This window comes from Spea bombifrons, chromosome 3 (genome assembly GCF_027358695.1).
Source record: "Spea bombifrons isolate aSpeBom1 chromosome 3, aSpeBom1.2.pri, whole genome shotgun sequence".
In the NCBI taxonomy this organism is placed as follows: Eukaryota; Metazoa; Chordata; class Amphibia; order Anura; family Pelobatidae; genus Spea; species Spea bombifrons.
Window position 1 is genome coordinate 3,358,933 of NC_071089.1, and position 15,834 is coordinate 3,374,766.

A 15,834-nucleotide genomic window follows, 5' to 3' on the forward strand; every position below is an offset into this window, starting at 1 on the left:
ATGGCTGTGATCTTAAGACTATTTTTCAGCCATTGCTCCAGAAAAACCCCTAAGATCGTCTTTCAGGATCTGGCCAGTGGCCCTCGACGGTTCGGGTTCAGTATGAAGCTGCAGACTTTAATAATTCTACATCTGTCGAGCACATATTCTGGGCACGATTACAACGAACGCGGGAGCACCCTGCTGTCTCCTTACAGAATATTTCTACGCAAACGTCATGTTTTATACATCACAAAATTATGCTGTAGGGAGTGAAACTGTATTATATAACACAAAGAGAAACGTTTCACACTCTGAATCTTTACGTTTCTATCATTTCTAGTAACTCCGGGGGGGTCGGTCCCCAACGTTCCTTGTATGTAAGGTCCGTGTTCCGTATGGCTACATGTAACCAAGTGACACTAAATTAAAATCAACAAGCTTTGCAGCCCAGTGACAACTGTTTATTGATTTATATGGCGCCGTCATATTCCATAGCGCTGTACAGTGGAATGGGATACAATGAATGCATGATACATGCAGTTAGAAATAAAGGGTTAAAGAAGACAACTTCCCCAAGATGGGCCAACTGCTGATAGCTGGTGGACAGGGGAAGCTCTAGGTTTTGAGGCTTGGCTTTTGGGATAGCCTTCAGCATTTTCCCAGTTCCTTGACTGGTATCACCCCAGTTACTTCTTAGGATACCCCAGAAAAATGTTTCTCTTACCCCGAAATGGAGCCTTCACCTTCCATGATAACCAGACGTTATTTGTCCAGATCTTCAGTTCCTTGAGTTTGTAGACATCAAAAAGTTTGGCAATGAGCGCGTAGGAAAATTAATTTTGGGCTTTCTTACTATTTTACTTAACTTCTGGATAATTTTTTTTTCTTAGGTTTGTGACCAGGTTTATCGAGCTGGACGGCCTGACGTGCTTACTGAATTTCCTAAAGAGCATGGACTACGAGACATCAGAGGGCCGCATACACACATCCGTTATAGGATGCATCAAGGCCCTGATGAACAATTCCCAGGGCAGGGCGCACGTACTCGCTCACCCGGAGAGCATCAACATCATCTCCCAGAGTTTACGGAGCGAGAACATCAAAACCAAGATCGCGGTTCTGGAGATACTGGGGGCTGTGTGTCTCGTTCCGGACGGTCACAAGAAGGTCCTACGAGCCATGCTGCACTACCAGGTGTATGCGGCAGAGAGGACCAGGTTCCAGGTGCGTTCTCGTTCGCTTTCTCGATTTGCGCCACCCTGCCAAGATTCTATCAGAAATTCTTACGGCATTACGTTGCTGCAAGGGCAACATAGAAGTTGCCATTCTTACAAAAAATGCATAACCTTGGATTCGATCGTGTGTAACTCCTCAGGGTCCATAAGTACCGTCCCACCCGTCTCCGGAGCTGCTTGGATTTCAGCTGGTTTTGGAAGCATTTATTTATGGTTCACCTACAAAGTATCACTTCATTAGTGCATATAAAGTACAGAATATCATGTTATTAGCACCCCCTTCATTTTTAGTTCCCCCCAAAAAGGTGTCGTATTGCTGAATTTTCGGCTTTTCTTAAATAATTATTTCCTGAGGCTCGTCCAGAAGCAGAGCAGGAAGCCGGTTATTCCGGTTTACTGCATCAGAAAGCACCACATGTGTTTAAACGAGTCTACAAACCGCCCCGTTCATCTGGAGTCTGAGCGGCCGCTACCTGATACGCCTATTAAACCAAGGGCGTCCTTAAAGCCGGGATATCTGCCCGCTGGAGCCGCGTCAGCCGCGTGTTAAAAACAAATTATCACCCAGTTAAAAGTCACGCTAATGAATTGAGCTGCAGAAGTTAAGTCGCCAGACCGAAATCCACCCGGCCAACAACACCTCATGGGGTGAAACATGGGATAAACTTTCTGGGTGCCCCTGGGACATATTTGGAGCGGAACCTGGCTTCCATAGCAACTGCACCAGCATTAATGCTTTGCACCATAATTCTTATTCTAACGTTCTTCGGTGCCATGCAAGGGGTCTTCCAACAATGTGCTACATACCCCAAATAAAGTGTAGGGTTAACCCTTACGGCTTGCAAACGAAATTGAGTTAGATCAGCGTCTAGCAGCCATCGGCCAATATCTCGGGTCTAACAGGTCGACTACTGGAGCACCCCTTGGTTAAAGCATGGAGCTGATTTTTTCTCTTCCAAAGGGGTCTTACTTTGAGGGACCCCCATGACCATTTAAACGGACCGCTCAGCTATCACATACATTAAAGCCCATATGATGGCTGGAGCGTCCCTTCAGGTCAGAAATATCACAGATGTTCCTTGTTGGGCTTATCTGGGAGTTAGCACACGTGCGTTTTTATTACGACAGACACAGATGTGCACGTCGACCGAGCCGGGAGATCGTGGGTCTCGGAAGATAGGATATATATATATATATACACGGTACTCGGCTATATATCGTACAGAATCATGGTTCGAGTCCAGCGTCTGAAATGAAAGCCATCTGCTCCGACTCCCCGCTTCCAAACCCCGTCATGTCACTGAAATTCGGTGCGATTTGCCGCTGGGAATCACATCATTAATTTCACATGAAAATAGATACATCCAAATAATGGAAGTTGTCTACATCTATATCCATTTCATTACAATGGAGACAGAGCCATGTGTTCCTGGTTTAGATTCCTGTCTGAGGACGGCAGTTTATAACAGCCGTTCCCAGCGCGCCAGCGGCCGGTTTGGAACATTTCAGCCGCTGTTACTCGTTCGCTCTCCTGCCATGAGTTCGTATTCCGCAGAATAATCCCGAGACGCCGATATTTAAGAGCGAGAATCTTTGGGAATCGGGGAAAATTATTCTGATGCAGTTCAGCGGCCGAACTGCCTCCCTCGATCCGGCTAATTTCCGGAGGTTCGTTGCTGATCAGAGTCGGCAAGGACTTGGCTGAAGGTCACTCCCGGTGGATTGGATAACCGGGCATCAATTTGCTTGGGGGGGGTACTGAACAGACCCCTGATAGCGAAAGTATATTGTATGGTAGGAACAAAGTGGGGATGGAGATTGCTCCGGGCTCCTAAAATAAATGATGCTCGTGGGGCATCTGCAGCCACACGTAGGGTTGGTATTTGACTGATGGCGCTCCCTACATAGAGAGCTGGGTTTTGCAGAAAGAGAAGGCAGTTTTCTAATAATCTCTATTCTGCACGCAGACGGATACTATGTAACCGCTCACAATGAGCATTGTTACATTTAAAGGTAACGCAGGGAGCCGACAACCTCCCCTCCGACAGCAGACAGATACAATGTATCAGCTCTCACCCAGCACCGTTACATTTAAAGGTATCGCAAGGAAACCGACAACCCCCCCCGACAGCAGACAGATACAATGTATCAGCTCTCATGGAGCACCGTTACATTTAAAGGTATCGCAGGGAGCCGACAACCCCCCCCCCCGACAGCAGACAGATACAATGTATCAGCTCTCATGGAGCACCGTTACATTTAAAGGTATCGCAGGGAGCCGACAACCTCCCCTCCGACAGCCGATGAATACAATGCATCAGCTCTCATGGAGCACCGTTACATTTAACGGTAACGCAGGGAGCCGACAACCTATAACCCCCCCCCGCCCCCGACAGCAGACAGATACAATGTATCAGCTCTTATGGAGCACCGTTACGTTTAACGGTAACGCAGGGAGCCGACAACCTCCCCTCCCCCCGACAGCAGACAGATACAATGTATCAGCTCTTATGGAGCACCGTTACGTTTAACGGTAACGCAGGGAGCAGACACCCTCCCCTCCGAGACGGATACAATATAGCAGAGGCGTTCTATTAAATGAAATACCTTCAACAGAGCAAGACCCCAACAACTGCCTTCTCATACCTATGTGTAGTTAACCTCTTCAGTGCTGGAATGCAAAATCTATGTGTGTGGTTAACATCTTCAATGCTGGAGTGCAAGCCCCAGAATTTCACTATATTATTAATTATTATTATTTTTATTGATTGATTTATGTAGCACCAGTATATTCTGCAGCGCTGTACAATGGGTAAACTTGGACAAACGCCAAAAATGTATGTTCTACCCTTCTGATGTTAGGAAGGATTGAAACACCAGGACGACCTGGATAACATAATGATGCCCATAGCATGGCCTTAAAGCTGCAGCTTCTACTTAAGGCACCTTTAATATGCATTATTGTTTGTAATAGTTCCTGGTCCCTTTAACAGGAGCGTTCCCGCACAGGGCTTTAAACTTGGTGATTTTTCGGAGGCATTTTGTCACATTCTTGCGTGGTGTCCCCCGTTCCAGCAGCCACGGGGTGTCAGGTGACTTCGGAATATAAAACGTAAAAACATTAGGTTTGGCCGAGCGTCAGGAATCCCTGAGACGCGTGCGGCTGGCGGTGTAATCGGCACCAAGGAGGCTACAGGTGTCCGGTTATATTCTAGAACTACAAATCCCCTAAAATAATCCGGGGAGATACTCAGCGGACGGCTCACGCGGAAACCGTTCATCAGATCAATAACACATACGGTTTACTAAAGTCATTTAACTCCTCGAAGAGCAAGCACTGACGGAACATACATTTTTTTATAGAATTTTCTTTTTAATGTAGGTTTTTATGGTAATTTATGGTGAAATAAAGGGGGGGAATGGTAAGTAAGGTTGTATAGCAAGTGTAATAGTCATATAGATGTTTTGCTTAAGATACATAGAAACATTTGTAAAGACTCAAACCTTAATCAGTCGTTGGTCTCGTCTTAGATTCAGGAGCCGCCTATCCCGTGCATGTTTAATACCCTTACTGTATTTGCCTCTACCACTTCTGCTGGGAGGCTGTTCCTTTTCTCTACCACCCTCTCCATAAAGTAAAATTTGATTATAGTACACCATCAGGAGGTGAAACCAGTACCTGTGTATGGTTCCGGCCTCTCTGATCTGTCACTAAGCCCCCCCAGCATGCTACTATGTATCTGGTCGCTTGCAGGCTTTGGGGCCCAAGTGGCTCCTGATTGGGGCCCGGTGGCCCTTTTTCTGGGGATTGTGCCTGGTGGCCCCTTTTTCTGGGCATTCTACATTGCTTTTTTCTCGCCTCTCTTTTCACAGAGTCTGCTAAACGAATTAGACCGGAGCTTGGGGAAATACCGCGATGAAGTCAATCTGAAAACCGCGATCATGTCCTTCATCAACGCCGTGTTAAACGCCGGCGCTGGAGAGGTGAGTTTACGAGTCTGGAACGCGTTCCCCCAAACCGTCTTTACGAGCGATACAGGAAACAGCGGCGGAGAGCGACTCGATACAAATGCGGTGATTCCTTTTGGCCCCCGCGGGTTGTTGGGGGGGGAAGGAGAGCGAAGCCTGGTTGTTCTCAAGCAGCGAAAAGCCAGAGAAATACCATATGGACGGTTATGGGGGCCGATTAACGTTTCTGCCGCTCAAAGCATCCCGCGGGCCTGTTTTATATCCCGAGGCTGACAAGCCACCAGGCAGATGACACGGTTAGAGAGCAGATTCCACTTTGCGCTAAATGTTTTTAGGATTGTTTCAATTTCAGACACAGAAGTCTTTTTTCCGTCTCCCTTATCGTTGGGATTAAAACAAGTGTAAAAAATGTATCACTAAATAGAACAATAACAAAGTAATCTTTAGAAAAAAACTCCTTTTACATCAGACTCCTGGCTTCCAACAGGATATTAGAACTAATATTATTATTATTATTATTATTATTATTATTATTGTTGTGAGAAGCGCTTTATAATACACAACTTTTTCAGTTTTAACACATTTTGCCTAATTAGTTCATTCGTATGAATCATCAAAAAAGAGGAGAGACCACCAATGAAACAATCAAAAATGATCAAGAAACCTCCTAATTAAAAAATCCTTCTTTTGTTTATGTGTTTTGGCACCCTTCCTATCCATTCCTTAATCACTTGGAACCTGGCCAATATTTTCTGGGATGTCAGCCAACAGTCAATTGCTTGTTACATTTTTTGACTCCAATAAAATATAACAAGCAGTAATTAACTGTTGGATGATATCCCAGAAAATATCAATACTTTAGTCAATTAACGCCTGTTACGTTTTATCTGAATTTAAAAAAAAACAACAAATTTCATGGAGATTATTCTGTTCTGACTTCTCAGAATTACTCAAATTCAAAACCTTTCGTAATTTTTTCTGCGAATATTTAATTGGCATGTGACTCAAGAGCAAGCGCTGATTGGGTGTTTCCATAGAAACTGAAAAAGCTTTCCATTTTCTGTCTAGAATTTTCTATGTTATTAAACCTTGTAAGAGAGGCTCGGAGATCAAACTATGAACTCACCGAATTCCTTACATTTTTTACAGGATAATTTGGAATTCCGGTTACACCTCCGGTACGAGTTCCTGATGTTAGGGATCCAGCCGGTGATCGATAAACTGAGGAGGCACGAAAACGCAACTCTAGACAGGTACGGCATCGCAGTGCAATCGCACGGGACGGAAAACAGAGCTTTCCAAAATATCATTCTCAGAATATAATTGAGCAAAAACTAAACTTGCTCACTTTGACTAAAATTTTTGGATATATTAAGAAAAAGGCATTTTTTTTGTAATTTACCTCCATACTTTGCGGGTACAAAAAAAAAAAAGTACATTTAATATGTAATCGCTTAGCCACAAAATATATTATATTTCACATTCCATTTATATTTTTATTTAACCATTTGGTGCTCCTTCTCTCTCTTTCTCCCTCCTTCTCTCTCTCCCTCCTTCTCTCTCTCTCTCTCTCTCTCTCTCCTTTTCTCTCACTCTCGCTCTCTTTCTATATATATATACTGACCCTGACACTATTTATCTATGCCGTAGGCACTTGGATTTCTTTGAGATGGTCAGGAATGAAGATGAGTCGGAATTGGCCAAGCGGTTTGAGATGGTAAGCGTACGCCCCCCCCAACTCCTATTATTTCAATTCAAGTCCATTCTATCCGATTAACTTAAACCCGAGCTTTCTTTTTAATAAAATTTAAATAAAACAGACTTATATAATATACCCCTTCCTGTAAATTCAAAGCCACCCATATAGTAACAATATAGTTACCAAAAATTCATAACAAAAAATATTTTCTTACTCTTCATATAATAATAATAATAGCGATAATAATAATAATTAATAATAATACTATTATTTTTTTTCTATGCTAAATAAAAAAACAGATGTGAGCCTATTAAAGTTATCACTTTTAAGTAGGAAAATATATTAGCTGGCTTCTTCTAGTACATCTTCTGTACATATATACATATCTAATAGATTGTAAGCTCATCAGAGCAGGGCTCTCTTTTCGTTCTGATTTATCTTACTTTTAATGTTTTTGCTAATTAAGATTCCGCTACGGAATTCGCTAGAGCGTTATGGATAAAATGAATAATAATATGTAATCAAAAGAATCCATAATTTATTCATCTTCGGGGCTATCCAAGGGCTGACCTAGGGCAGTTCCCCCAGCCGCCCTCCATCCTGAATACATTAAAAGGCATCGTATCTCTGTGTCTTAAAGGCGGAAAGTCTATGGACGCTGTGCTGAGCCGACACAGCCTTCATAGATCAAACAGATCAAAGCCTCCCTTGTAACCCAAGCGGGTCACCTTTTGCCCAAGAGGTCCTTGTTCTGCCCCCCCCCCAGTTTGTAGCAGGGGGACTAATGCCCCTTCGGACCCTCCAGCCCAGGATACATCACTGACGGCCACCCTCGCAATGTTACAAAGACGGTGGAACGGCCCATAAACGAAGAGATTTATTGCCAATCGTCCTTCCTTTCTCCTCCCAAACATGAATCGCTCCTTTCACGCTTCCAAAGCCCCGTTCCAGAAAATCCCCGTAATAAAAATATAGCCAGACATAACATGGAGCGGAAACGCAGCAAACGATGTCAAACAAAGGCAGCTGTCCAACGCGATACCCAACAGCAGGTTTGTTCATTAGAGGGATCTGCGAGGCAGCTCTGGCCGGGGCCAGCCACGCAGCTCTCTCCGCGGTTGTTCTTTGGCCAAGCGACGGAGTGAGTTCTGTGTTAACAGCAGAGGTTCAGCGAAATATCCCGGTGGCTCCTTCCCAAGTCCCAACACGTTATCAATAACCGTGCCTAAGATGCTGCAAATCTTTCAACAGCACTTCCAAGGGGAAGAAGTACAAAGCCCCCGCCAAGCTCCGCTCCGGATCCGTTATACCGGGTTCTGGATGGACATAAAAGCCCCGGTCGCTCTTTGGAGATACGCAATTTTGGGGGGGATTTTCAGCTTCAATGACTGCAAAATGTTTTATACCCAAGGGGAGGAAAAAGAAAAAAAAAAAGCTAAAACAAAGTTACGTTCATGCGGCGGAGAGCCTAGAATTGCTGTAAAAAAAATACAAGAATGATTTAACCCTAATGTACGTTTTTATTATCCATGAAGACACTTAATAGGTTGGGGTCCCAAAAAAAGTCTCTCCAGACCCCGTTCTGCTTCCAGTGAGTTATTGGTGCTAATATTTTAAGGAAGGTCGTCAGCCAAAATCGTTTGATTTTGGAAGATTGTCGCGGAATTTAATATAATCGTCGACAAACGCCACGGGAATTCAGAACAAACATGACGTTAGTGGTGCTTGTAGAAAAAAGAAAAGTATTGAGGAACCAGACGATGGAATATTAAGCCGAAAAAACAATTTTTTCACATTTTGAAAAAGTGTAATTTTTTTTATTCGTAAGCCCCACTGATACGATTAATATTCAATATTTTAATTAAACAATAAAAATTTCCATCTCGTTCCCGTGGCGATCCCGCCATCTCTTTGTGCCGCATTTAGCCATTTTATGATTATAAAATTATATTATGAATATTTATATTATTAAAAAAAGAAAAAAAATCCTATTCCGCATCAAATAATAAGAGAAAGAAAGGCATTTTGGTTAAATCGGGGTCATGGAGTTGAGGCTGATTGTGTTAGCGTTATCTGCTGTGCGTTATGGAGAAATGGATTAGATTAGGAAAGTCTTCTGAAAATAATTAGGGTTTTAATACATTGTATGTTTTCAATTATCCCCCCCCAAAAAAAAAGCAATTTGCGCCAACTTCCCGAGCCTCTGTTTATTTGGCCATTAGGAAAATTCTGGACCAATTTTATTCAATTATAGGCAATCCCAGAAGCTTGCAAAACACAGGCTGATCGCGCAAACGTGCATGCGCGGGCTGATGGCGGCACAAAAAGCCAATGCATACCCGTCGATCGCAAGCAGACCTCGCGTCTCTTTCTTTATCTTTGGGGTAGATTTAGCTTTGGCGGCAAAATGCCACAAATTCTCATTAAATAACACTGATTACTCAGACAATAAAATGTAGGCACTCGGGGGCCGATATTTTGCGGTAGTACAGAGCGGTCATCAGCGTCTCCACATGGGGGAATCTCCGCAGACGTTCTTTATGATGACTTCTACCTCAGCAGCAGAGGGAGCCGAAGAGCCAATCGCCCCATGGAGAAGAAGCGCTCACGCCAAGCCCACGCTCTCCATCCTGAAGTCCTTTAATAACCGTGGAATGTAACCAATAAGGAGCCGCTCCTTAAACCGCCGACAACCAATGACTGGAGCTCCAGAACGCCGACATTCACGTGATCAGGAGCAGCCTTTCCAAACCTCAGGTTTTAATCGTAACATCGCGATTAAGTTCAAAAAAAGACCGAAGTCCTTCACGCCCCCCCCCCCACCACCACCACCCCGCGTCTACCGATCCTACCGGCTTTTCATCCAAAAGAAGGCAAAAAAAAAACCAATTAAGCTTTTTTTCAAATTTTGACGCTTAGGGGGAAGAAATTCCTTTTTGACCCCAAAATGCAATCAGATTCCTCCTCGGTTTGAGAAGCTGTAAAATATTTCTGTTTATTCTGTCATTTATACCCCTGTATGTTCTGCTTTTACCCCTTTCGGAGGCATCCGGTGTATCTGATAGAACCCCCTCTCTCGGCGGTGGATTCCGTACCTTTACTGCCCTCACTGTAACGAATCCCTGCCTTAGTTGTGGATGAAATCTCCGCTCTTCCCGTGTCAGAGGACGACCTCTCGTTCTTTTGTTTCTGTTAATGATCGGATCGCTGGAGAGCTCTTTATATCGGGCCCCGCAAATATTTATACAGCGTTATAATATCCCCTCTCAGACGCCGTTTTTCTTGCGTATATAGAGGCAACTTTTTTTTTAGCCTTTCTTCATTACCGAGATCTTCCAACCCCCGTTATTCATTTTGTCCCCCCCTCCCCTTTGCATCTTTTCTGGTTCCAGCACTGCATGCGTTAAACTCTTTCAGATTGGTTGCAACGATTATTCTTTTTCTTTTTCATGATAAAACCTATAGATTTAGTAAAAAAAAAAAGAAAAAAAAAAAAGATCCCACTCCAGAACAGAAGCCCATGAGATTACCGCCTCCTGAATGAGTTCCATTCCCGCAGTGTTCTAATGGTGGATTACATCATCAGCGTCAGACATCAATAAAGCCTTAAACAATGGGACTCTTTATTATTTTTTTGGGGGGAAAAGCGTTTGCTTTAGTGAAATTCCACAGGGTGATGTCTTCTCCTTGTGTGATTTATTTCAGTCTTGTTTAAGGCCAAGGTTTTTATTTCTTTCATTTTCATTCATTCCCCAGAACCACATAGACACCAAAAGCGCCTCCCAGATGTTTGAGATGATTAAGAAGAAGCTGAAGCACACGGAGGGTTATCCATACTTACTATCGATACTCCAGCACTGCCTGCAGATGCCATGTGAGTCATACTCATGCTTTCTGGAGGATCAGAGGTTTAAATGTAATGTAAGGAACTTTTATTTTATACAGAGAGTGATAGATAAGTGGAACAGCCTCCCAGCAGAGGTGGTAGAGGGTAATACAGTGAGGGTATTAAACATGTACAGGATAGGCATTCGGCTCCTGAATCTAAGACGAGGCCGACGACTGATTAAGATTTGAGTGTCAACGACATGAAAATGATCTAATATCTCACGGATTTGAGGTTAATAAATAAAATATTTAGATCATTTAAACGGAACTAAGATGATTAGAAAAGCAGTGTTTTTGAGGAACTCTTTTGGACTTCCAAGTTAAAGAATAAATGCGAAATGTTGGAATATGAACTAGATATTTTCTGAAAATAATCAATAATCAATAAAAAATGGCAAATAAATGTAAAGTAATATATAAAAATAATTAATTCCTATATCCATTTTCAATGAAATCGTGTAAATATCTAGAACATTGACAAAAGCAAAAAAAAAAAATATTCTCGCAATAAATCTTTCTGGATAAATCCTCCCCCCATATTATCTGTACGAGGTCCGGTGATGAACGCTCCCTGTTCTTACAGATAAGTGGCAGGGGAACAGCGTCCAGCAATGGCAGCTCCTAGACAGAATATTACAGCAGATTGTCCTCCAGGATGACAACGGCGAAGATCCAGACGTCACTCCGCTTGAAAACTTCAACGTCAAGAACATCATTAGAATGTAAGTTCTAGGTAATGGTCGTCGGTGCTTCTGGATGAACATCATTAGAATGTAAGTTCTAGGTGATGGTCGTCAGTGCTTCTGGATGTACATCATTAGAATGTAAGTTCTAGGTAATGGTCGTCAGTGCTTCTGGATGAACATCATTAGAATGTAAGTTCTAGGTAATGGTCGTCGGTGCTTCTGGATGAAGGTTCTGAAGAAGTTCCAGCTCAGGTTCCCAAGTTGTTAGAATTTATGTTATCTAAGGTTCTGAGGTTCCTCTGCACTCTTACTCCGTATGTTCCATGGTTCAATAATAACGTTCTTTGGTGCTGTGAGACGGTACGGTCTTCGTTTCCAGAAAACCTATTGTTTTATTATACGATATTGTCCAGATAACAAATATTTTATTACTTCCAGAAGTTCTCCTAAACACTTATATGGCTTTATTGTAGGTTAGTAAATGAGAACGAGGTAAAGCAGTGGAGAGAACAAGCCGAGAAATTCAGAAAAGGTAAGGGTTCTAGAGCTGGGCAAAAAAAAAAGTGAGTATTCACAAACCTCTCTACTTCTATCAGCACTTCCCACGGTAACTTTGTATCCAAAGAGAGATCGCAACGCACAAAAACATCGACCACAGTCTTCCGGATTGGAAAGTTCTCCGCTATTCTAGATTCTAACCTTTCTGGGGGGGTTGGATATTTTTTGGATCAGGTTATTTCACGCGCGCTTACGTTTTTTTTCCTGATAGTTCCGGCTGCTACAGTTTTAAGGAAATAAAAGCCGTTTCTGGATTGTTGCCGAGAGGAGCAAAGGGGTTTATCCGCTAAATTATAACAGCGACAGCCATCAGAAAAAGGGATGAGAGCGCGTAAAATAACACGGCTATTTATTGCGCTAGAACGATAACGTGTCTGATGTTCTGCAGAACACACGGAACTGGCCTGCCGGCTGGAAAAGAAAGAGAGGGAATGTGAAATAAAGACTCAGGAGAAAGAAGAAATGATGAAGACGTTGAATAAGATGAAGGATAAGTTACAGAAGGAATCTGTTGAGCTGCGGCAGGCCCGCGATCAGATGGGAGATCTCGTGTCTCAGCTGAACGAGCTGACGGTGTGTACGGCGCTACTTCTATCCGGAATGCTTCGCCGCCAACCGATTGGTTAAAATAAAATCGAAAAAAATGCCTCGTATTCAGGACAAAGCCAACTTTGTCACATTTGTATCCGCAATGCTTGAGTCTCCCAAAATTCCAGATTTTAAATCAGCTTATAAAAAAAAATATAAAAAAAATACAAAAATCACAGAAAAAAAAATTCTGTGGGTGGGACATCACTGGAATGTAGCAGAGACGTGGGCAGATGGGTGGGCTGTGTAAAGTTAAATACCCTCTTTGCCTCGAGCAACGCCTCTAGAATGTGCCCTTTAAAGCAAGCGCTTGATCTGCCTCCCGGGTAACTCGCTCCAGAAATCTTATCTTTATTTTTTTCCAGAATGGTGGCGCCATATCCTTCCACCAACCACCTCCTCCACCTGGAGGTCCATTCACTCTTCCTCCATCTCTACCTGAAAACTCACCTCCCCCACCGCCTCCCCAACCTTTCTCCACTTTCCCACCTCCTCCTCCTCCACCGCCCCCTCCTCCAGGTGGACCTCCGCCGCCTCCGGGAGCGCCTCCTTTCCTCGGCATGGGAATGCCTCCGCCGCCACTCAGTTCCTTCAACTCTGCCAACCTGAGGAAGAAATCCGTTCCCCAACCATCCCACCCACTGAAATCATTCAACTGGTCCAAACTCAACGAGGTAAAGTACCCGATGGCATCTACTTTGGGCGTCTGCCCCATTTTGGGTATTTTTCAGTTACTAGTGTGGTTTTTACAAAATGTATCAAGAAAAGCGGGATATTTAGAACATCTTTACTCCTTCCCCGTAACGAATGTTCTGAGTTCCCGTGTTTTCCAAGCTGGTCTTCGGATCGGTCTGTGGAGCGGACGTTTATTTCACTTCCGAATCTCACCTTTGGTTATTAGCAGATAGATTTTCAGGGAATTTGGCAAATATACTCTTTAAAGCTAAAAAATGATTGTATTTAGTATGGGGGGGGTTAGGGTCATCAAGGTAGTATTTTAGGTAAGAAGCCTTACGAATTATCTGTCTTTAGTGTTAAGGTATTATTATCCATCAAAAATGTATTTTTATTATTACAGAAGAGATCGTATAATGTTATCTATGGTTATTTTTTTTATTTTTCTGGACAATAAATACATTTATTGTCAGCTTGTAAAACATCGAGGATACGCTTGTTTTTTTATGATTCAAAAACCATTAGTAACAAAGTAACAAGTGTAAGACGTGCCGACGTACGCGAGACTCATTACAACTCCGCTCCGACACCAAGCCAGTCTGTCTCTGAATATCGCAACTCCCACTTGGTGCTGGGGCATCGCTTACGTTCTGGGGGGTAAATTACTGTATACAGCCCTGGGGGGGGGTAAATTACTGTATACAACACTGGGGGTTATATTACTGTATACAGAGCTGGGGGGTATATTACTGTATACAGCGCTGGGGGGTTATATTACTGTATACAGCGCTGGGGGGTTATATTACTGTATACAGCGCTGGGGGTTATATTACTGTATACAGCGCTGGGGGTTATATTACTGTATACAGCGCTGGGGGTTATATTACTGTATACAGTGCTGGGGGTTATATTACTGTATACAGCGCTGGGGGTTATATTACTGTATACAGCGCTGGGGGTTATATTACTGTATACAGCGCTGGGGGTTATATTACTGTATACAGCGCTGGGGGTTATATTACTGTATTCAGCGCTGGGGGTTATATTACTGTATACAGCGCTGGGGGGTTATATTACTGTATACAGCGCTGGGGGTTATATTACTGTATACAGCGCTGGGGGTTATATTACTGTATACAGCGCTGGGGGGTTATTACTGTATACAGTGCTGGGGGTTATATTACTGTATACAGCGCTGGGGGTTATATTACTGTATACAGCGCGGGGGTTATATTACTGTATACAGCGCTGGGGGGTTATATTACTGTATACAGCGCTGGGGGTTATATTGCATACAGTGCTGGGGGTTATATTACTGTATACAGCGCTGGGGGTTATATTGCATACAGTGCTGGGGGTTATATTACTGTATACAGCGCTGGGGGGTTATATTACTGTATACAGCGCTGGGGGTTATATTGCATACAGTGCTGGGGGTTATATTACTGTATACAGCGCTGGGGGGTTATATTACTGTATACAGCGCTGGGGGTTATATTACTGTATACAGCGCGGGGGTTATATTACTGTATACAGCGCTGGGGGGTTATATTACTGTATACAGCGCTGGGGGTTATATTGCATACAGTGCTGGGGGTTATATTACTGTATACAGCGCTGGGGGTTATATTGCATACAGTGCTAGGGGTTATATTACTGTATACAGCGCTGGGGGTTATATTACTGTATACAGCGCTGGGGGTTATATTGCATACAGTGCTGGGGGTTATATTACTGTATACAGCGCTGGGGGGTTATGTTACTGTATACAGCGCTGGGGGTTATATTACTGTATACAGCGCTGGGGGTTATATTACTGTATACAGCGCTGGGGGTTATATTACTGTATACAGCGCTGTGGGGTTATATTACTGTATACAGCGCTGGGGGGTTATATTACTGTATACAGTGCTGGGGGTTATATTACTGTATACAGCGCTGGGGGTTATATTACTGTATACAGCGCTGGGGGTTATATTGCATACAGTGCTGGGGGTTATATTACTGTATACAGCGCTGGGGGGTTATGTTACTGTATACAGCGCTGGGGGTTATATTACTGTATACAGCGCTGGGGGTTATATTACTGTATACAGCGCTGGGGGTTATATTACTGTATACAGCGCTGTGGGGTTATATTACTGTATACAGCGCTGGGGGGTTATATTACTGTATACAGCGCTGGGGCTATATTACTAGAAAACAGGAATTGTTACATTTGCGTTACTGACGTTGATGATGAGGATGGTTGTAATTGTTATTCTTTATACTAAAAGCCTTGGATAAAGTGCATGGGGTCTGGGTAGAGCGTAGGACGTAGGGGGTGGGGGAGTTTGGCCCTAGGGTTTCTAGTACCTATTTTCCTTACTGGAAGAGGTTTTTCCCCCAGATAATATGTGGCCCGCTTGGGTTTAGACAGCTGCCTCCCTCTTCCAGTCGCGCACGCTCGCCCCTTGTTAACGCATTTGCTATAAGTGCCCAGGGATATACGGAATGCCAGAAGAATGCAGATTTTTCTGCCTGTCATTCCTCGTATTTATATATATTAGTACAG

The 15,834-nt window shown here is 43.4% G+C and overlaps 1 protein-coding gene across 4 annotated transcripts in view; it reads left to right on the forward strand.

Moving 5' to 3' along the window:
- The window catches only part of DAAM2 (dishevelled associated activator of morphogenesis 2), a 98,733-nt gene that overhangs the window by 58,657 nt on the left and 24,242 nt on the right, over positions 1-15,834 (forward strand). For all 4 annotated transcript variants that reach the window (XM_053459033.1, XM_053459036.1, XM_053459035.1 and 1 more), the window contains exons 6-14: positions 873-1,206; positions 5,091-5,201; positions 6,336-6,439; positions 6,837-6,903; positions 10,642-10,759; positions 11,357-11,495; positions 11,933-11,991; positions 12,406-12,590; positions 12,971-13,279. In XM_053459033.1, coding sequence (XP_053315008.1) covers positions 873-1,206; positions 5,091-5,201; positions 6,336-6,439; positions 6,837-6,903; positions 10,642-10,759; positions 11,357-11,495; positions 11,933-11,991; positions 12,406-12,590; positions 12,971-13,279 — 1,426 coding nt within the window. The remainder of the gene's footprint in view (positions 1-872; positions 1,207-5,090; positions 5,202-6,335; positions 6,440-6,836; positions 6,904-10,641; positions 10,760-11,356; positions 11,496-11,932; positions 11,992-12,405; positions 12,591-12,970; positions 13,280-15,834) is intronic.